The 21,160-nt window shown below is 45.7% G+C and overlaps 1 protein-coding gene across 3 annotated transcripts in view; it reads left to right on the forward strand.

The window, feature by feature from the left end:
• Positions 1-21,160, forward strand: part of STRN (striatin) — a 175,694-nt gene that overhangs the window by 135,896 nt on the left and 18,638 nt on the right. For all 3 annotated transcript variants that reach the window (XM_077486360.1, XM_077486362.1, XM_077486361.1), the window contains one exon: positions 6,716-6,763. In XM_077486360.1, the coding sequence (XP_077342486.1) occupies positions 6,716-6,763 (48 nt within the window). The remainder of the gene's footprint in view (positions 1-6,715; positions 6,764-21,160) is intronic.

Consider the following 21,160-nt stretch of genomic DNA (forward strand, 5'->3'; position numbering starts at 1 on the left):
CCCCCCCCTCCTGAGCCGTACCAGGCCGCGTGCCCTCAACATGGGGGGGTGCCTTGGGGGAGGGGGGGGCGTGCGGCCCCCCCACCCCAAAGCACCTTGTCCCCCCACCCCAAAGCACCTTGTCCCCATGTCGATGAGGACAAGGGCCTCTTCCCGACAACCCTGGCCGTTGGTTGTCGGGGTCTGCGGGCGGGGGGCTTATCGGAATCCGGGAGCCCCCTTTAATAAGGGGGCCCCCGGATACCGGCCCCCCACCCTATGTGAATGAGTATGGGGTACAATGTACCCCTACCCATTCACCTGTGGAAAAAAAGTAAAAAAAAAAAACACAACACAGGGAAAAAATATTTTATTGCACAGCTCCGGGGGTCTTCCGTCTTCGGGGGTCTTCTCGCCGGACTCCTCCGCTATCTTCTTGTAGCTCTTTTGCTAGCGGAGGAGTCCGGCTTTCTTCCTCCCCGCCGCCGGCCTCTTCTCCCGACTTCGGGGGTCTTGTCCCCCTCTTCGGTTCTTCTGCCGGGCCACCGCGCCTTCTTATAGCTCTTTTGCAGGCGGTGGCCCGGTCTTCTGTCGCCGCCGCCGCCTTCCGTTCTTCTTCTTCTTCTTCTCCAGGAGATGTTGACACGACGCTCTCTCCGGCCACAATGCCAGGGACGCGCTCCGCTGCCACTTATATAGGGACAATGGGGCGGTGTCACATGGGTTGATGTCACATGGGTTGGTCACATGGGTTGATGTCACATGGTGACCCCGCCCCCTTACCATGTGACATCAACCCATGTGACCAACCCATGTGACATCAACCCATGTGACACCGCCCCATTGTCCCTATATAAGTGGCAGCGGAGCGCGTCCCTGGCATTGTGGCCGGAGAGAGCGTCGTGTCAACATCTCCTGGAGAAGAAGAAGAAGAAGAACGGAAGGCGGCGGCGGCGACAGAAGACCGGGCCACCGCCTGCAAAAGAGCTATAAGAAGGCGCGGTGGCCCGGCAGAAGAACCGAAGAGGGGGACAAGACCCCCGAAGTCGGGAGAAGAGGCCGGCGGCGGGGAGGAAGAAAGCCGGACTCCTCCGCTAGCAAAAGAGCTACAAGAAGATAGCGGAGGAGTCCGGCGAGAAGACCCCCGAAGACGGAAGACCCCCGGAGCTGTGCAATAAAATATTTTTTCCCTGTGTTTTTTTTTTTTGTACTTTTTTTCCACAGGTGAATGGGTAGGGGTACATTGTACCCCATACTCATTCACATAGGGTGGGGGGCCGGTATCCGGGGGCCCCCTTATTAAAGGGGGCTCCCGGATTCCGATAAGCCCCCCGCCCGCAGACCCCGACAACCAACGGCCAGGGTTGTCGGGAAGAGGCCCTTGTCCTCATCGACATGGGGACAAGGTGCTTTGGGGTGGGGGGCCGCACGTCCCCCCTCCCCCAAAGCACCCCCCCATGTTGAGGGCACGCGGCCTGGTACGGCTCAGGAGGGGGGGGCGCGCCCGCTCATCCCCACCCCCTTTCCTGGCCGGCCGGGTAGCGTGCTCGGATAAGGGTCTGGTGTGGATCTGGGGGGGACCCCCACGCCGTTTTTTCGGTGTAGGGGTTCCCCTTGGAATCCATACCAGACCTAAGGGCCTGGTATGCTCTCGGAGGGGGAACCCACGCCAAATTTTTTTCAGAAATTTGCCGTGGAGTTCCCTCTTGAGAGCTGATAATTCTGTCAAAGTCGCCTCCATATAGACGGAGATCCGACTTGGAGGCGATCTCCATTGAAATCAATGGGTACCGGTCGCCTACAAGTCGGATAGAAGTAGTACAGGAACCTTTTCTGAAGTCGGAGCGACTTCAGTAGTGTGCATTAAGACGGCTCTCATTCACTTACATTGCTTTTTAAATGTTGTCCGACCTGAGGCGACTAGGGGCGACCTGAAGTCGGATCAGGAGTTGCCCCTGTGTGAATGGGCTCTTAATGTGTTCAACATTGTTTAAGTTGCTCTACAAATCCATTTACACCAGGTGTGATGGGGACTGGGTTGGGTGGCTATTCCAGCACAGTCCAACCACACTCTCCCCGAGGGCGGTATGCAAAAAAAGTACGACAGCCGATAGAGCTCTATAAAATGTCATGGTGTAACATTTCAATGAAGTAATAAAAAGAAGAAAAAAAGACAATGGCGTTGGTATCGGTGAATCAATACTGCACTGATCCGGATGGACCATACCAGCCGTTGCATTGCAACACAATAATTGGTGTGAATAAATATATATCTATTTTTTTGTATTGGATAGAGAGGAGAGGGATTATAACTCCAATCAGGTTTTATTGCGGTCTGTGCTCCTGTAGGATTCACCCTCTCCTGTTGCCCTGTTTTCCGTTATAATCCAAACTAAAAGAAAATCTAAAATTTTGGATTGACACTTTAGAACAGGAATAGGAGATTATGTCCTACATACCAGGAGTCTTCCGGAGAGGAGTGGTGCATGTGTGCTTGAGTTAAGGGTAGATGGATTCCAGGATGTAAATTTCACATCCAATCATTTGCCCTTACTCAAGATGGCCACAGCCAGAAATGCTAAGGGGGTGTTTTTCAAAGTGATTGCTCAACAAAATAAAGCATGGAGACATGGATGGATGGAGGAGTTAGTTTGCTTTAAATGTTAAAAATGAATTGGTGCTTTTGGTTTGTGGTGCTCAGATGCATTGAAGATCTGCTTTAACCACTTTCAGACCGGACCATTTTGCTGACTCAAGACAAGACCACTTTTTGCAATTCTGCACTGTCGCTTTAACCGACAATTGCGTGGTCGTGCGACGTGGCTCCCAAACAAAATTGACTTCCTCTTTTTTTCCCCCACAAATAGTGCTTTCTTTTGGTGGTATTTGATCACCCCTGCGTTTTTTTATTTTTTGAGCTATAAACAAAAAAGAGCGATAATTTAAAAAAAGCATTATTTTTTACTTTTTTTCTATAATAAATATCCCCCAAAAATATATAAAAACATTTTCCCTCAGTTTAGGCCGATACGTATTCTTTTACATATTTTAGTTTAAAAAAAAAAAATCGAATAAGCGATTGGTTTGCGCAAAATTTATAGCGTTTACAAAATAGGGGATAGTTTTATGGCATTTTTATTTTATTTTTTTTCCACTAGTTATGGCGATCAGCGATTTTTTTTTTTTTTTTTTTTTTTTTTTTTTTTTTTTTTTTTTTTTTTTTTTGTGACCGCGACATTATGGCGGACACATCAGACATTTTTTACACATTTTTGGGACCATTGTCATTTATACAGCAATCAGTGCTATACGATTGCACTGAATCCTGGGTAAATTACACTGGCAGTGAAGGGGTTAAACGGGGTGGCAGTGTAGGGGTTAAGTGTGTCCTAGGGGTGTGTTACTAACTGTGGGGGTCTGGGCTGTTTGTTAGTGAACACTGATCTCTGCTCCAATCACAGGGAGCAGAGATCAGTGTCACTTGCTGCTAGGCGGAACGGGGAGATGCTGTTTACATCCCCACAGTGATCAAGTGCGCGGCACCCGCCGCAATCTGACTCGCAGGGGTCCCGACCAGCACGCGATGGCAGGGCGGCAATTTCAAATGGACTTGCCTGTACGCCAATTTGTCTGCCCGTGTTATTCTGCTGACGTAGATCGTCGTGTGCCGGTCCGGAAGTGGTTAAACAAGAGTCTTGTCTTATTTTGCTTATTTTTGTGAACTAAATATGTTCTCTGTTCTTTGCATGTCTTAAAGTTGTTAAATACGGTGTAATGCCAAAGTATTGTGACACATGCCTTTACACGCACATGAACTATAATGGCATCCCAGTCTTCATTCATAGGGTTCAGTATTGAGTTGGCCCACCCTTTGCAACTACAACAGCTACAACTCTTCTAGGAAGGCTGTCCACAAGGTTTAGGAGAGTGTCTTTGGGAATGTTTGACCATTCTTGTTGAAGCGCATTTGTGAAGTCAGGCACTGATGTTGAGAAGGCCTGGCTTGCAGTCTCCAACCTAATTCATTCCAAAGATGTTCTACGAGTTGCGGTCAGGAATGTGCAGGCCAGTCAAGTTCTTCCACCCCAAACTCGCTCATCCACACTATTGCCAAACATGGTGGGCCACCCCTCCAAATCATTTGGAGGGGGGGTTATGGTGTGGGGTTTTTCAGGGGTTGGGCTTAGCTCCTTAGTTCAAATGAAAGAGGGCCAGATTTCATGAAGTGAACATGCGTGAAGGCCGACCATTTTGCCTGACATTTTTGAACCATTGCATAAAATATTTAATTTGCATTTTATTTTAAAGTTTATTGCAAACGGCATACTATTCATTTCATAACATTGATGACAATATATGATGATATATAGTGTGTGTATGTATATGTATGTGTATATATAATATATGTGTGTATATATATATATATATATATATATATATATATATAACTCTCGCTGGCTCTCTCTGTCTCTCTCTGTCTCTGGCTCTCTCTCTCTCGCTCTGTCTCTGGCTCTCTCTCTCTCGCTCTGTCTCTGGCTCTCTCTCTCTCGCTCTGTCTCTGGCTCTCTCTCTCTCGCTCTGTCTCTGGCTCTCTCTCTCTCGCTCTGTCTCTGGCTCTCTCTCTCTCGCTCTGTCTCTGGCTCTCTCTCTCTCGCTCTGGCTCTCTCTCTCTCGCTCTGGCTCTCTCTCTCTCGCTCTGGCTCTGGCTCTCTCTCTCTCGCTCTGGCTCTGGCTCTCTCTCTCTCGCTCTGTCTCTGGCTCTCTCTCTCTCGCTCTGTCTCTGGCTCTCTCTCTCTCGCTCTGTCTCTGGCTCTCTCTCTCTCGCTCTGTCTCTGGCTCTCTCTCTCTCGCTCTGTCTCTGGCTCTCTCTCTCTCGCTCTGTCTCTGGCTCTCGCTCTGTCTCTGGCTCTCGCTCTGTCTCTGGCTCTCGCTCTGTCTCTGGCTCTCGCTCTGTCTCTGGCTCTCGCTCTGTCTCTGGCTCTCGCTCTGTCTCTGGCTCTCGCTCTGTCTCTGGCTCTCGCTCTGTCTCTGGCTCTCGCTCTGTCTCTGGCTCTCGCTCTGTCTCTGGCTCTCGCTCTGTCTCTGGCTCTCGCTCTGTCTCTGGCTCTCGCTCTGTCTCTGGCTCTCGCTCTGTCTCTGGCTCTCGCTCTCTCTCTGGCTCTCGCTCTCTCTCTGGCTCTCGCTCTCTCTCTGGCTCTCGCTCTCTCTCTGGCTCTCGCTCTCTCTCTGGCTCTCGCTCGCTCTCTGGCTCTCGCTCGCTCTCTGGCTCTCGCTCGCTCTCTGGCTCTCGCTCGCTCTCTCGCGCTCGCTCGCTCGCTCGCTCTCTCGCGCTCGCTCGCTCGCTCGCTCTCTCGCTCGCGCTCGCTCGCTCTCTCGCTCTCTCGCTCGCTCGCTCTCTCTCGCGCTCTCGCTCGCTCTCTCGCTCGCTCTCTCTCTCGCTCTCGCTCTGTGTCTCTCTCTCTATCTTTATCTCTATCGGAAAGGAACCGCGTTTTGGTTTGATGTGGATGTTATGTTTGTTTTATGCTGTTAATAGATCTATCTTCTTTAGCCTGACAAATCCCGAGCTCATTCTTAGTATGAGCAGGGGCATGTGGCTTGGCCTGTTCACAAGTCTATGTGCCCAAGCCCGCAAGGACAGGACGCAGCGCCACTGCCAATCACAGGCACTGTGACATTTCCCCGATCTCTGCATCTGCAGTCCGCAGATGCAGACATCAGGAATAGTCACAGTGGCTGTGATTGGCTCTTCGCGCTGTCCGCTTCATAGCGGCTTGGGCACATAGACTTGTGAACACGCCCAGTCACACTTCCCAGCTTATAGAATGAGCGCAGAGCTTTGGATTTATCAGGCTAAAGAAGATAGATCTATTAACAGCATAAAAAAACACAACACGATCGAGCTTTGGGGGCCACAGATATGTGTGTGTGTATATGTGTGTGTGTGTGTATATATATATGTGTGTGTGTGTGTGTGTGTGTGTGTGTGTGTATATATATTATGCAAATTCCAAGTGGGGGCCACATCAAACCGTAACGTGGGCCGCACTTTGGACATGCCTGTCTTAAGGCATCAGCATGCCAAGACAATTTCATGCTCTCTTGTAAAAGTTTGGGGATGGCCCTTTTCTGTTCCAACATGACTGCGCACCAGTACACAAAGCAAGGTCCATAAAGACATGGATGAGTGAGTTTGGGGTGGAGGAACTCGACTGGCCTGCACCCTGATAGAACACCTTTGGGATGAATAAGAGCGGAGACGGCGAGCAAGGCCTTCTCATCCACATCAATGCCTGACCTATAGACACACTCCTAAATCATGTGGACAGCCTTCCTAGAAGAGTTGAAGCTGTTATAGCTGCAAAGGGTGGGACAACTTCATATTGAACCCTACGGACTAAGACTAGGATGCCATTAAAATTTATGTAAAGGCAGGCGTCCTAATACTTTTGGCACTATATATTAACGTTGCGGTGGCCCTTCTGTTCAAAAAGAATGTGCTGCAAACAGGTCAGATAATATGCACCGACACTCCAGTAAGTGTTGCAGGCTTGTTGTTCCAGCCTTGTCTCACAGTTCCCTCTTTCAGACCCTGACTTCTGTTGCTCTAGAGTCTTCTATCTTGAATCCAAAATTTGTCTAAAAATGTATATAGGTTTAAGAGCAGTGACTCGCATGCATCTGGTATAAATGTATACTTACTTTTTGTATTTCTTTCTTTTTTTTTTTTTTTTAGGAGTGCATCTCTTGACGTAGAACCCATTTACACATTCAGAGCACATAGGTAAGCGTTTTTCTTTATATATATATATATATATATATATATATATATATATATATATATATATATTATTTTTTGAGTGACGTTCTTACTATACCAGCGAAAATGTCCACGGTTGATGTAGATCTGTGTTTGCTGTTACTGCTTTATTATTACATTTAAAGCAGTATTAGGCCCAAGATTATATTACAGCTTACTAATTCTTAGATGTCATGGCTACATTTTCTTTTCTTTTTTAGGCTTTCTTTCCTTTATGTTCAAAAGGTGGTCCAGCCAGTAAGTCTGTTCAGTTTCAAAAGAACAAGCGGGCTTCTAGATGTATTAGTTTACATTGATGAGGCAAACCATTTACCACTAGCAGGGGTGCTTACAATGATAAGCTTTTATTTATGTAAAACCTTTATGCTAAAATGAAAACCTCTTTTTGCTGTACGTGATGATGGTGGGAGCTGAAGTTTGGAGATGTTCAGTTTGTTTTATTTCAATCTGTTTATCTACCACTACCCTGACTGACCATGTTGTCTGCTGTGCCCCCTATTCTCATTCATCCAGAGTGGGGGCACTCTAAAACAGGAGGTGTGCTACTGGCCAGATCACCTGGTGAAAACCGAGGGGGGAAAAAAGCCTTAAAAAAACAAAAAAAAACTAATATCATTGGTAAACAATGCAATATGAATGTTTGATTTTGGGTTTAATAACGCTTTGTTTTAGGTTAGCCGAGTGATTCTAACTAACCAATGCCTTCTAATATTGGAAGTTTTGCTGGAATCACTAAGCCTTAAATACTAAGAGGGAAAAAAGTTTCCTTAAAGAAATATAAAGGCTGCCATTGCTGACTTATTCTGGAAATGCTAGTGGCATAGTTGTCATGCTGACACTCTTCTTTAAATACTTTTAAGTCATTGACCTGAATCAATTATGCGGACAAGGGCTTGTGACTTTCCTGATCTGCATACCTGTTTCTGGGTCAGTGACTAAAGCCTGGTACACACTCAGGTTTTTCTGGGTTGAACGAAAAAAAAAAACATCGGTCACAGCTACTGTACTAACAAACCGACGTGCTGAGCTGTTGTGTTCTGACCTGGGGGACGGCCCCTCTGTCAGAACACTCTGACCAGCACTCTCAGCCATTGGCTAAGAGCGCTGATTGAAAGCTGGTCAGCAGCTGGTTTTCAATCCGACAGAAGCTGGCCAAATGGCTGGCTTCTGTCAGACCATCTGGCATACACATGGGCCGAATGGGTTTTTTTTTTCTTTACCGGTCGATGTCCCCTGACATTTGTCCCCAGTGTGTGGGGCTTAAAAGTATTGAAGACCGTGTAATAGCCAGGCAACTAGCATCTCTAGTAGGAGGTCCGCAATGGCAGCCCCCAGATTTCTTTCAGAAAAGTTTTTTTCACACAGTTTGTTGGTGTTCGAGCAGTGTGCAGAGCAAGCTTTTACAAAGTATTTGCAAAACCATCAACCAACTTAAAGCGGAGTTCCACCCAAAAGTGGAACGTCCACTTATCTACTCCCTTCCCCCTGCCAGTGCTACATTTGGCACCTTTCGGGGTGGGGGGACGGACAGATAACCTATTTTTGACAGGTACCCTTCCCAACATCTGGGTTACAGCGCCATCCCTCACAAGTTCGGCCCCCCCTCCTCCTTTCTCTGCTGCTGGGCCACGTTAGAAAGCACAGCGTGCTTCATGCATGCGCAGTAGGGAACCAACAGTGAAACTGAGGCTTCACTGCCGGTTTCTGTTGGTGGAGGCGGCAGTGGCAGCGGCAGCACCTGACAGCCGATCTGCAAATCAGCTGGGGTGCCAACATTGCGTGCTCCCTAGACAGGTAAGTATCCATATATTAAAAGTCAGCAGCTGTGGTATTTTGTAGCTGCTGACGTCCCTGCCTTCCCGCGGGTGGGGGGCCCGATCGGGGTCCCCCCCCCCCCCCGGTGCCAGCGGCGGTCGGTATCCGTTCAGGAGCGATCCGGGATGAGGGGGCGGCCATTCATTCATGGCCACCCCCTCGAGATCGCTCCTGACGAATGGAAGTGAAGCATGACATCACTTCCTCTCCTGTAATGTAAACACAGGCAGAGGAAGTGATGTAATCTCTCCTCCGTGTCAGTATTTTTCGTTCCGGCACCGAGGAGAGAGGATCGGTGAGTTGCACCAACACGACACTACACAGTAGAACATGCCAGGCACACTCTCACCCCCCCCCCTTCACCCCCCCGATCACACCCCCAATCACCCCTGCCCCCCCAGTCACAGTGACACCAATTGCATTTTTATTTTTTTTTGTATTGGTGTCATTTGTGACTGTAATAACTGTTAGGGCAGTTAGGGTTAGCCCCCTTTAGTTCTAAGGTACCCCCCTAACCCCCCCAATAAAGGTTTAACCCCGTGATCACCCCCCGTCGCCAGTGTCACTAAGGCTGGGTTCACATTGCAGCGGTTTATGAGAACGGATGTGATTCGCACCGCACTGCAGTGCAAATCACATCCGATCTCTGTGCGATTCGAGTTCAGCCATACAGATAGTATGGCTGAATTTGCGTCGCACCCGCCGCAAATTCGCACGGGACCCTTTTTTTGGTCCGCAGCAGAATCGGATCGCATGGGTGTTCACACCATGCGATCCGAGTTTGCAGATCGCACTGCGATATGCGAACTGATCTGGGGGTGTCATTAACATTTCACTGACCCTCCCAGCAGTTCGCATAGGGCAGTGTGAACTGCCGCCGGGAGGCATGCGATGCGGAAACCCGCCGCGGATTCGTGGCGTTCCCGCATCGCTCCAGTGTGAACCCAGCCTAATAAGCGATCGTTTTTCTGATCGCTGTATTAGTGTCTCAGGTGACGCTAGTTAGGCAGGTAGGTATTTAGGTTCGCCGCAGCTTTTTATAGCGCCAGGGACCCCCATATACTACCGCATAAAGCCCCCTGATTGCCCCCTAGTTAACCCTTTCACCAGTGATCACCATATAACTGTTACAGGTGACGCTGGTTGGTTAGTTATTTTTTTTATAGTTTCAGGGCACCCGCCATTTATTACCTAATAAAGGTTTAACCCCCTGATCACCCGGCGGGTGATATAAGTTTGAGGGTCAGATAAGGTCTGCGTCGCCCCAGGCAGCGTCAGGCTAGTGCCAGTACCGCTAACACCCACACACAAAGCATACACCTCCCTTAGTAATATAGTATCTGATCAGATCTATATTGGCGTCGCCAGCAGTTTAGGTTTCCCAAAACGCATTGTTAGCGGGATCAGCCCAGATACCTGCTAGCACCTGCGTTTAGCCCCTCCGCCAAGCCCAGACCAGCCCACCCAAGTGCAGTATCGATCGATCACTGTCACTTACAAAACACAACACGCATAACTGCAGCGTTTGCAGAGTCAGGCCTGATCCCTGCGGATCGCTAACAGTTTTTCTTGTAGCGTTTTGGTACAGTCGCTGACAGCCTAGGTGCTTTTTTACCTGTGAGTCTCACTAGTGTACCCCTAAATTTAGGGGTGTCTACTTTCCAGAATGGGGTCATTTGGGGGGGGGGTTTGTGCCATCTTGGCATTTTATGGCCTTCAAAACTGTAATAGGTAGTGAGGAGTGAAGTCAAAAATTTACGCCCTTAGAAAGCCTGAAGGCGGTGCTTGGTTTTCGGGGCCCCGTACGCGGCTAGGCTCCCAAAAAGTCCCACATATGTGGTATCCCCGTACTCAGGAGAAGCAGCAGAACTTATTTTGGGGTGTCATTTCACATATGCCCATAGCATGTGTGAGCAATATATCATTTAGTGACAACTTTGTGAAAAAAAAAATAAAAAAAAATAAAAGTTTGTAATTTTCCCGCAACTTGTGCCAAATATAAAATATTCCATGGACTCAACATGCCTCTCAGCAAATAGCTTGGGGTGTCTACTTTCTAAAATGGGGTCATTTGTGGGGGTTTTGTGCCATCTTGGCATTTTATGGCCTTCAAAACTGTGATAGGTAGTGAGGAGTGAAATTACAAATGTATGCCCTTAGAAATCCTGAAGGCGGTGCTTGGCTTTCGGGGCCCCGTACACGGCTAGGCTTCCAAAAAGTCGACCACACATGGTATCCCCGTACTCAGGAGAAGCGGCAGAATGTATTTTGGGGTACAATTCCACATATAACCATGGCATGTGTGAGCAATATATCATTTAGTGACAACTTTGTGTAAAAAAAAAAAAAAAAATTTTTTTTTGTCATTATTCAATCGCTTGAGGCAAAAAAATAAAATATTCAATGGGCTCAACATGCCTCTTATCAATTTCCTTAGGGTATCTACTTTCCAAAATGGGGTCATTTGGGGGGGGTTTTGTACTGCCCTGCCATTTTAGCACCTCAAGAAATGAGATAGGCAGTCATAAACTAAAAGCTGCGTAAATTCCAGAAAACGTACCTTAGTTTGTAGATGTGACAACTTTTGCGCAAACCAATAAATATACAGTTATTGACTTTTTTTTTACCAAAGACATGTGGCTGAATACATTTTGGCCTAAATGTATGATTTTGTAAATTTGCAAATTTTGTTTGGGTACAACATTGCATGACCGCGCAATTACCAGTTAAAGCAGCGCAGTGCCAAATTGTAAAAAGACCTCTGGTCATTGACCAGCAAAATGGTCCGGTCTGAAAGTGGTTAAAAAAAAAAAAATTCCCATGGGGAACACTTCTTTAACCAACTGTCCCCTACCTATTGTCAAATGACGAAGGGGCGGCGCGGCTCTCATATTGGGACAACCTCATGACTTCGTCCCAGAAAGGTCGCTCTCATGTGCCCAGCGGGGGCTAGGTCACGGCGCGACCTCAATCTCTGTAAAGAGCTGTGGCCGCGGCTCTTTAACTGATCAGCAGCATCTCCTCACAGGAGGACATCTACACATGTAATCAGGGCATTATTTATCAGTGCACCGATTACAATATAGCGCCAAAAGTGACAGAAAGCAGTGCCCACTAGTAGACACCAGTGCCAGCAATTAATGCCCACAAGTGCCATTAATCAGTGCCCATTAGTGATGCCAGTAAGTGCCGCCTATCATTGCTATCCATCACTGTCACCTATCAGTGCCCATTAGTGCCACCTAATCGGTGCCCATAATTCCACCTCATCGGTACCCATAAGTGCCACTTCAATGCCAATCTGTGCAGCTTATCAGTGTCCATTAGTGCCGCCTCATCAGCACACATCACTGAAGGTGAAAGAATACTTATTTACAAAATTTACTGACCGAGAAACTAAAACTTTTTGTTTAAAATTTTTGGTCTTTTTTTTTTTTTTGTAAAAAAATAAAAATCCCAGCAGTGATTAAATACCACCAAAAGAAAACCCTATTTGTGTGAAGAAAATTATAAAAAATATTCACATAGTGTAGCAAGACCACGCAATTGTCATTCAAATTGTTACAGTGCTGAAAGCTAAAAAAAAAAAAAAATGGCCTGGGCAGGAAGGGGGTTGTAAGTGCTCAGTATTGAGGTGGTTAAATCAGTATTGTTGAAGACTTTAACCACTTCCCGACTGGCGCACGCCGATTTACGTCGGCAGAATGGCACAGGCAGGCACATTGGCGTACAGGTACATCCATTTTTATATGCCGCCCTGCCATCACATGCGCGCCAGTCGGGACCCCGTGAGTCCGGTCGCAGGTCCCGCGGACTCGATCGCCACGGGGATACCCGCGATCATCTCACGGGGTGGCTGAACGGGGAGATGCCATTGTAAACAGCATCTCCCCGTTCTGTCTAGCAGCAAGTGACTCTGATCTCTGCTCCATGTGATTAGATAAGAGATCAGTGTTCACTAACACACAGCCCACCATCCCCCCCCCCCCCCCCCCCCCCCCAGTTAGTAACACGCCCCTAGGAACACTTAACCCCTACACTGCCACCCCCTGGTTAACCCCTTCACTGACAGTGTCATTTACACAGGAATCAATGCATTTGTATAGCATTGCTGTATAAATGACAATGGTCCCAAAAATGTAAAAAATGTCAGATGTGTCCGCCATAATTTCGCAGTCACAATAAAAATTGCTGATCGCCGCCATTACTAGTAAAAAAAAAAAAATTTATAAAAATGCCATAAAACTATCCCCTATTTTGTAAACGCTATATCTTTTGTGCAATCCAATTAGTCGCTTATTGCGATTTTTTTTTATTTATTTTAATTTTTTTTACCAAAAATATGTAGAATACATATCGGCCTAAACTGAGGGAAAAAATGTGTTGTTTTTTTTGTTTTTTATGTATTTTTGGGGGATATTTATTATAACAAAAAGTAAAAAATAATGCACTTTTTCAAAATGGTCGCTCTATTTTTGTTTATAGCGCAAAAAAAAAAAACGCAGGGTTGATCAAATACCACTAAAAGAAAGCTCCTATTTGTGGGAAAAAATACGTCAATTTTGTTTGGGAGCCATGTCGCATGGACGCGCAATTGTCAGTTAAAGCGACGCCGTGCTGAATCGCAAAAAGTGGTCTGGTCTTAAGCCAGCAAAATGGTCTGGTCTGAAAGTGGTTAATGTTTGCATCTTGTTACACCCTAAATGCTGGTGCAGCATGGTGCAAAAGGTTAACCAGAGCTGCAGGATAGCATGACTGTCTTTACATTCTCAATTTCCTCTTAAGATGCATGGTTTTTGGACTCAAGTGGTTGACCCCATCTTGTGCAAAAATTGAACCTCTTGCATATGCCATTGCGTACCTTTTTGTGGTTCTCCGATATCTTGGGCATGATTATGAGAGCGGCCATATTTTGAGAGCGGTTTTGGTGTTAAAGAAGTCCTTTGGAGGATATACAAATGCACGAGGTTTATCTGATATTTTAGGAGAAATTATTTTTGGGCTTCTAGTAGTGCTTCTTCCCATTTTTCATCTCCAGGCCTAATTTTGTCTCCCAGGAAGCCGTCTTGGAGAATGGCAGATGGCTGTCTTTTAGAACAGTCAGTAGGGAGTAAAGATAGGAAAGCGCTGTGCAAAATCTTGCTGAACACTTATACAAGTTGAAGCCTGTGTATTAAAAAAAAAAACTACCTCAAATACGCTTGATATTGGGCTGTCATTAGACAGTAGAGATCACAGGCAAAATGCACAAAGCTTAGAGTGGCTCTGTGCCTTGTAACCACTGTGATGGCTAAATCAGTGGTCACAAATGTAGACAGTCTTCTTCCTCTTCGTCCTCTTTTCATGCGTGCCTGTGCTTTTTGTGTTGCATTATGAAATGCAAAAGAGGTTTACCATGATTCTGCACACTTAGAATTTGCCTGTTGGCAGTAATTTAATGCTTGTTATTTTGCCTGAACATGTTTTGCTTCAGCAACAAAAATGAATACAGTAGAGCAAGTGCTATTTTTATCACACATGGCCAGTTTTCTCAGATTTTGAGTTAATGGAGAGCTGGAGCTAGTGGAGCATAGTGGTTAGCATTGAGGACTCCTAGACTATATGACTTCAGGGTTTTTTTTCACCCCAAGGCCACTCTCTGAAGAGAGATGGATTACTCTCCCTGTGTTAGTAGATTCCTCTAGATACACTGGTTCCCCCCCTAGTAGCTTGCCATTCATCCATATCAGGCTAGAGGTTGATGGACATTACAGGGAAAATCCAGTTGTAAGCTTCTTCAGAGCAGAAACCAATGTCAATAACTGTGTATAAAGCTTTGCAGAATATGTTGGCACTGAATAATTAACAAAGCGAAGGTATTCAAACTGCAAAAGGTAAAGTGGAATTGAACTCAAAAAGTGAACATTTTCTATGTAGTGGGGAATAACTAGTATTGTCAATTGTGCCTATATTTAAAGTGGTTGTGAAGTCACATCTATTATTTTGTTTATCCTTTTTTTTTTTTTAGGAATATATTGAATACAGTGTGATATATATATTTTTTTTTAATACTATAAAAACATCAGTCGCGTTAGCTGTCAAATTAGTTTTGCAGTACCATTTTTCAGCTCTTATGGCTCCAACTCTGAATTGCTGCATTTTTCAGCAACTTTAAGATTTTATCAGAGTTAGAACGTTTTTACAGCTGAAAAACTCCTCTTACAGCCCACTAGTTCTGGGGTCAGAAAATGCCCCTGCCAAAATACGCTGATAACAGCCTGTGTGTGCATGGACACATAGGATAACATACCGGGGAGTTTACTGGCTGTAGAAAAAATGCCTGATTCTAAAAACCGCAGCAGTAAAAACATAAATTGAAGTAAATAGGAATGTGACGCTTACTAAGCTAAAACTAAATTAACATTAATGATGATAAATAAAAATATATTGGCAAGTATAACTATCAAACTATCCACTGAAAGTAATTGTGCAAAAAAAGTGCAAATAAAGTGCAAAGTGCTGCGATCTGGCAGACAATATCAATTGTGCAAACGGTGACAGCATAAAGTGCAAATGGAAATCCGGGACTTCCAACAGTGCAAAAAAAAAACATTCTATAAAGTCAAATGTGTAAACAAGTCTCTTTATAAAGTGCAATAATAAACTATAAATAAAATAATAATAAAATAAACACTAAACAAGGTGCTAGATCCAAACATGCAGGCCACTTCATCTGATGTAATGTGCATGTGCCACAATCTAACACGCTTCCTCCATCCAGTGTGGGTAATACACATGCACTTTACATCGGATGAAGTGGCATGCATATTTGGATCTAGCACCTTGTTTATTGCACTTTATAAAGAGACTTGTTTACACATTGGACTTCAGTTTGTTTAGTGTGTTAACACCTTTTTTTTGTTGGCAGCTACTTTAGTTTTAGGTTTTATTACCTTATGTGGTTTGCGCAGGAGTACAAAAGCATGAGGCCTAAAGCTAAATATTTTCTTTGCCCAGCTGCTGTGTCACCTGTCCTCTCTCTGCTCTCCTCCTTGAGCCAAGGAGTACAGTGGGAGGGGCTGGGATTCCCCTCTGACTATGCAAGCTAGCAGAGGGAGGGCACATGACCACACAGCAGCTCTGGGAAATGAAGGTATGTAGCTTTATCATTTAAAAAAACACACACCGTACTTAATATGTTCCTGAATCAGAGGCTAAAAGTATATAATATTATTTTGCTTTTTACCAAAGGGAGGAGCAGCTGCAGCAGAATACTCAATCATGGAAGGAGGAGATTGGCTTTACAGTTCACACACAGACTACAGAAATGAGAGGGAGGGGGAAAGGGAGAGATGCTGAATACACAGCCGGTTAATGGAGGCACGTAATGTGACTACACTATCAGGGATTAGCAGCCATGATAAGTGTGGTCAGATTACAGAAGGGAACACAGGAACAGGCCAGACCAACCAGTTATTGTACAACATAGAAAGGGACAATTGACATGGCAAAAGCACTGTGCTATATCTTGTGCCTTAAAGGGACAGAATCTTGTTTTTTGTTTTTTCCCCAGGATTACGACCACTTTAACTACCATATAAAGTATGCATGAAACTTTACCTAATTAAAAAAAATATATATGTATATTTCAATTTTGCCAAAAGTATTGGGACACCTGTCTTTACACGCACATTAATTTTATTGGCATCCCAGTCTTGGTCCGTAAGGTAGAATACTTAGTTGTAACTCTTCTGGGAAGGCTGCCCACAAGGTTTAGGGGTGTATCTATGGGAATGTTTGACCATTCTTCCAGTAGCACATTTGTGAGGTCAGACATGTTGGACTGGATGCTGTGGCTCGCAGTCTCAGCTCTAATTCATTCCAAAGGTCTTCTATTATGTTGAGGTCAGGACTCTGTGCACGCCAGTCAAGTTCCTCCACCCCAACTTGCTCATCCAGGCCTTTATGGACCTTGCTTTGTGCACTGGTCCAAGTCATTTGGTGGAGGGGGGACTATGGCGTGGGGTTGTTTTTTAGGGGTTGTGTTTGGCCCTTACGACATGTCAGCAGAAGTCTGACGATTGGAGTACAGCAGGCTGCTCTCTCAAGTAGAAGGCAAAGAAGCAAACTGACCATGCTGGAATTGATGCTCCCATGTCTAGTATGGTCATTTTGAAATAGGACTGCTGGTAGGATCATCAGATATTTTACACAAAGGAAACAAAACAAAGAGGATACTTTTCTTATCGTACATCATGGAACACAAAGCCATAGTAGTTACTATTTGGGTTATAGACCACCTTCAGGTGATGGACACTGGCACGCCCTAGGACAAAAAGTGCACTCCCTATATAACGCCTCCCACTACTGGGGGTACCACCAGTTGCCCGTCTGTGCGGATTGTCTTCTCCTCTTCTTGGGGAGTCTGCTCGGTGGCTCACAGACTCCCCCGCGCCAATCTGTTCCATCCCGTGGGTCCCATAGGACCTTTAGCCCGCTGCTCACGTGGTAAAAGGCTTCTTTTTAAAAGTAAGAGGAAGAGCTGTAGGCAACGGGGGTTTAGTGCAGCGTTGGTGTCCTCCGACGTCCAACACAAGAAAGAATGGTTTTAAAAGCACCATTTGTGTTGTTACAGGCTGTGGAAGGACACAAGAGCAAAGGTGGCATTAAGAGGTTTGGTGATGGAGGCATTTCCTTTGACACATTTTACTGTTGCATGAGGCTGGGCATTAATAGCAGCAACTGTTCTGGACTATCGCTCAAGCAGTGAATGCATTCCTTCTGCTAGTACCTCTGCATCGGGCTATGAGCGGAAGTAAAAACACCTCAAAGGGCTCTGAGGGTCTGTTGTCGCACGACAGCCTAGATCCATCCCAAAAAATGTCATCCTCCTCAGAGTGATGTGGCTGGTCAGAGTGGGACATCAGGAGGGGCTGGTGTTGCAGCAGCTCTTGACACTACAGCCCCTGTGTATATCACTAAGGAGGTTTTTTTCTTCTACTATTTTAAGTTTGGAGCAAAAGATTGATGCTTTAATCGCCTCCCAGAGTGGACTTAAGCATAGCAGATCCCTGTCCACTGCTTAGGACCCTCATGCTGAGGAACAAGGGGAGAGAGTTAAAGAATTTCTCTCAAAAGATCAGGAAGAGACTGATGACGCCTCTTCCGAAGATCCTAATATGGAAGGATTGGCTTCACAGGGGAGACTGTTGGTACACTCTCTCACTCAATTTTTTTGCCTGTAACTCAGTCAGTCGATGAGCCCATCTCTGGTTTGGGGCCATTAAAGCCTCCCCAATCTGTTAATGCCTTTCCTATCCATTCAAGGCTAAAGAAGCTTATGTATTCTGAGTGGGAGCACCCAGATAAAGTTTTTTCCTCCTAAAAAGTTTTCTATACTTTATCCTATGGAGGAAGAATTCTATAAGAAATGGGGGTTTCCAGCAATTAACGCTGCTATATCCTCTTTGAACAAGAACCTGACTTGTCCTGTAGACAATGCTCAGATGTTGAAGGATTCAATTAATACGTTGGAATTTCTCTTTAAAAGCATTTCTCTCGCAGGTTCAGTCGTTTAGCCTGCTTTGGCAGCGATTGGGTTTGTAGAGGTACTCAAATGTATTCCTGATCAGCAGGCCCAGGAGTTGGCCGGTATATCAGAAGCAATGTGTTTCATGGTAGACGCTATGAAAGATTCTATTCTCCAAGCCTCACAGCTCATGCTAGGGCTGGTGCATGTGCGTAGAATCCTATGGTTGAAAAATTGGGCAGCCAAAGCTCCATGTAAAAAGCTCTTGGCCAGTTTCCCATCTCATGGTGAACGGTTATTTGGAGACGATCTGGATAAGTATATCCAAAGAATTTCTAATGGGAAAAGTTCTCTTTTACTAGTTAAGAGGTTTAAGCGTTTTCCGTTTTAAATGTGCGTCGTCTCCAGGGTCGGGGCATCCACCTCCAGGCAGTCTCTCGACGGCCTCCACCGTCAGGTTCAAGAGGTAGACCTCAGGGTCAGTCCCAGGGCCGCTCGCTCCAGTGGGGGGAATGCTTCGACAGTTTTCAAAGATCAGACAGGAACAATGTCAAGACAGATGGGTGGCTTCTTCAATTTCTCTAGGTTACAAGCTAGAGTTCAGAGAATTCCCCTCTCCTTGTTTTCTCAGATCAAACGTTCCCAGAGACCCAGGGAAAAGGAAGTATTCTCTTACTGGCTTTGGATCTTCTCTTGTCTCAAAGGGTTATATCAGTGGTTCCCATAGAAAAGCAAGGGTCGGGGGTTTTATTCAAACCTCTTCACAGTACCAAAGCCAAACGGGAAGGTCAGACCCATTTTAGATCTCAAGGATTTAAACCAGTGTTTTGAATATTTGTTCGTTTCGCATGGCGTCAATCCGATCAGTAGTCTCCATCCTACAAGGAGGAGAATTTCTGGTATCAATTGACATCAAGGATGCTCATCTCCATGTGCCAATTTTCCCAGCTCACCAGAAATTTCTGGGCTTCGAGGTAGAAAATCTTAATTTTCAGTTGGTAGCTCTGCCTGTCGGTCTAGCTACTGCGCCTCAAGTGTTCACAAAGATCCTGGCCCCTCCTTTAGCCAGGTTAAGGGCTCAGGGTATAACGATACTAGCCTACTTAGACGATCTACTCTTGGTAGATCAGTCGTTAACCCTCCTAAAACGGAAGTTTAGTCTCAGCAGTAAGTTACCGAGAATTCCTATGCTGGATTCTCAACCTAGAGAAATCCTCCTTAAAACCATCAAGAAGGTTGCAGTACTTGGGGCTGATCATAGATGCAGTTCAGAAGAGGGTGTTCTTTCCCCAGGAAAGGATCAGTTCCATAAGGGAACTGATTCAGCTTGTCAAAACAAAGTCAAGTCCTTCTATTTGGCTTTGCATGAAGTTGTTATGAAAGATGGTGGCTTCTTTCGAGGCCGTTCTTTATGCGCAGTTTCATTCAAGACTGCTGCAAAACAGTATTGTCAACTTGGAACAAGTTCCGAGCTTTGGATCTTCAAATGCACTTATCCCCCGAAGTGCGTCAGAGCCTCAATTGGTGGTGGAAAATCCTTTCTACCAGTCTCCCGGAGGAGAATGACAGATACCAGCCTTCTGGGCTAGGGAGCAGTCCTGGAAGAAGCATCTGTCCAAGGGAAGTGGTCCAAATCAGAGAGGACCTTGCCCATCAATATTCCAGAGATTCGTGCAGTAAGTCTGGCCCTAGGGGCCTGGACACTCAAACGATGGAATTGTCCTGTCAGGATCCAATCTGACAATGCCATGGCTGTGGACTACATCAATCGCCAAGGGGCACAAGAAGCCGAGCAGCCCAAAGAGGTGAATCATGTTCTATCTTGGGCAGAAAACAACATTCCTTGCCTAACGGCGATTTTCATTCCAAAAATTGTCAAGCGGACTACTTGAGTCGCCAACAGTTGTTTCCGGGAGAATGGTCCCTTCACCTCAACATCTTTCTGTCGATATATGTCAAAGATGGGGTGTTCCAGATGTGGATCTGTGTGCATCCAGATTCAACAACAAGGTCGACAACTTTGTGTCAAGGACAAGGGATCCGCTGGCATGCAGGACAGACTCCTTGGTTTTTCCATGGGATCAGTTTTCACTGATCTATGCGTTCCCTCCTGTTCTGCTTCCGCGCCTTCTTTGCAGGATCAAGCAGGAAGGGAAGGAAGTGATTCTTGTGGCCCAGGAGAGCTTGGTTTGCTGAGATCATAAATATGGCAGTGGGGGGACCCTTGGACCCTACCACTATGGCCAGACCTTCTCTCGCAAGGTCCGGTATTTCATCCTACCTTACAAACGTTAAATTTTAACAGTTTGGCTATTTGAGTCCCACATTCTAAAAGGTCATGGGCTGTCAGCTTCAGTAGTTACCACCTTGGTTAATGCTAGAAACCGGCCTCCAGGGTCATATGAATGAATGAAATGTATAGCGCACAATGCGAACTGAATCGCCTCTAGGCGATATATGCTATATATGCTCTATATGTTATAGAGTATGGAAGGCATATGTCTCCTGGTGTGAATCCAGGGGTTGGCTCCCTCAGGAAATATGACATAAGTACTATCAAAGGCCAGGTTTCAGCCTTATTGGTGTTTTTTCAATGACCACTTGCTTCTCACTCCCTGGTTGGTAACTTTATTCAGGGGGTAACATGGATTAATTCTCCATTTAGGACACCCCTGAACCCTTGGGACTTGAATTTAGTCCTGTCAACATAAACAGAAACAGCCTTTTGAGCCTATACGGGTTATTCCCTTAGACCTCTTGACGAATAATTCCTACCGAAGGTAGTGTCAGGTTTTCATTTAAACCAGGATATTGTTCTGCCTTTTTTTTCCAGAACATCGATCTATGAAAGAGAGGTTACTACATTCTCTTGATGTAGTGAGAGCGGTCACGGTCTATTTAAAGATGACCGCTCAGATTCGCAAAACAGATGTTTTTTTTTTTTTGTATTGCCAGACTGTCCTAAAAGAGGACAGACTGCATCTAAATCTACTATTTCCAAATGGATTTGTCAAGTGATTGTTCAGGCTTCTGGTTTA

The sequence above is a fragment of the Lithobates pipiens genome, unplaced genomic scaffold, assembly GCF_037356315.1.
Source record: "Lithobates pipiens isolate NorthernLeopardFrog02 unplaced genomic scaffold, aLitPip1_a1.2 Scaffold_18, whole genome shotgun sequence".
Lineage (NCBI taxonomy): Eukaryota > Metazoa > Chordata > Amphibia > Anura > Ranidae > Lithobates > Lithobates pipiens.